At 30.0% G+C, this 1,774-nt stretch overlaps 2 protein-coding genes across 2 annotated transcripts in view; both read left to right on the top strand.

Annotated features, from left to right (window-relative positions):
* LOC115034624 (protein ALP1-like) overlaps positions 1 to 986 on the top strand; it is a 2,869-nt gene extending 1,883 nt beyond the window's left edge. Inside the window, exon 3 of the mRNA XM_029491936.1 lies at positions 242 to 986. Coding sequence (XP_029347796.1) covers positions 242 to 986 — 745 coding nt within the window. The remainder of the gene's footprint in view (positions 1 to 241) is intronic.
* The window catches only part of LOC115034623, an 8,012-nt gene that overhangs the window by 2,466 nt on the left and 3,772 nt on the right, over positions 1 to 1,774 (top strand). The window lies entirely within an intron of this gene.

Raw genomic sequence — 1,774 nt, 5'->3', positions numbered from 1 at the left:
CACGCAGGTTTTTCCATTTCTGTTTCACAATTTCAGCTGTCATACAGAACAAAGTATATACAATAAATAGGTACTTACATAAATACTAAAAGAAAAAATTTAAAGTATTTATGGAAATTGTATTATATTTAAACTTTAAAGTAAAATATAGTATTTAAAGTATTTACGGTTATAAGTTTTTAGTTGAATTACAAAATCTTTTTATAGCTATATAGTATTTATTGATATTTATTTATTTCAGATATTTGGCAACAGGAGATTCACATCATACTATAGGTTTTTCTTTCCGAGTCGGACGTACTACTGTTTCTAGCATAGTGAAAGAAGTATGTGTAGAGCTATGGAATGTTTTACAGCCTTTATATCTGGCTACACCTACAGAAGAAGTATGGAAAAATTCAGAAATTGGATTTAGAGAGCTTTGGAATTTTCCCAACTGCATAGGAAGCATAGACGGAAAACACGTGAGAATAAAATGTCCTCCTAAGACTGGGTCAAGTTTTTTTTGCTATAAAAATTTTTGTTCAATAGTTCTGCTTGGCATAGTAGATCCTAACTACAAGTTTTTAATTGTTGATATTGGTAGTTATGGCCGTCATAGTGACAGTAGTATTTTTGAGAATTCATCCTTTTATCGCGAGTTCATACAGGGTAAAACTATTTTACCACCTAAACCTTTACCTGGAACAACCACCCCAGTCCCACATGTTTTCGTAGGTGACGAAGGTTTTAAACTAGAAACTTTTTTAATGCGCCCCTTTCCGAGAGCTGTAGTTGCACAAAATGAAGCTAAAAAAGTATTCAATAAGCGACTAAGCAGAGCACGACGTGTTGTCGAAAATGCCTTTGGTATTTTGGCACAAAAGTGGCGAGTCTTTTTTAGACCTATTGAATTAGAAGTAGATACTGCAGAACATGTTGTCAAGGCAGCTTGTTGTTTACACAATTATCTCCGAAGTACCTCTACAATTGAAAACGAACCATAAGAAGAAGACGCTATTTCACCTACTAATGTGTTTTCTAATACAGAACGAATAAGAGAGAGATCAAGTATTGCAGCTACTTCTGTTAGAGAGAACTTCGTAAATTATTTCAATTATTTACGTAATGAAACTATCGATCAATAGTTATACTATGAAAAATAATAATAATACTATGAAAAAACTGAATAATAATATTGTATCACTATATTATAATATAACTAATTATGTAACTAGGTAATATAACTATTTTAACTATAATTTATTCCTTAATAACTAATTATTATTAGGTATGTAACACCATGTTTTTTCATTCAAAATCGTTTTTGTACAATACTACTATATATTATTACTATTGATTTAATATAATATAAGTACTGATAAAAATAAATCAAAATCTATTTTTACATGTTTATTTCATTATATTATTTAAGTATCTATCATTATATAAATTACTTATATTAGTTTATGTCATAAAATACACATATTATATTATATTATATTATTATATTACTATACTATGCTTACTTGGCTTATTGAGTATCCCGGCAATTTCATTCCATTTCTCTGTTTTATTTACAGTATTTATATACTCACTGTGACTAGTATCATATAAATATGGATAATTGTGCACCAAATCAATTAATTTTTCTGTCTCATTTGCCATAGTGATGGATAATGAGGAATGAATAATTAAAATAATTTGTGACTGACCACGTTCTCTGTAAAATATTACAACCAGACCGCAGACCGCGGCGGTCGACATGATTCCGCCGCGGCAGCCCGCGCTATTT

This window comes from Acyrthosiphon pisum, unplaced genomic scaffold, assembly GCF_005508785.2.
Source record: "Acyrthosiphon pisum isolate AL4f unplaced genomic scaffold, pea_aphid_22Mar2018_4r6ur Scaffold_16;HRSCAF=65, whole genome shotgun sequence".
NCBI lineage: Eukaryota > Metazoa > Arthropoda > Insecta > Hemiptera > Aphididae > Acyrthosiphon > Acyrthosiphon pisum.
This window is presented reverse-complemented; position numbering and strand designations above follow the sequence as displayed.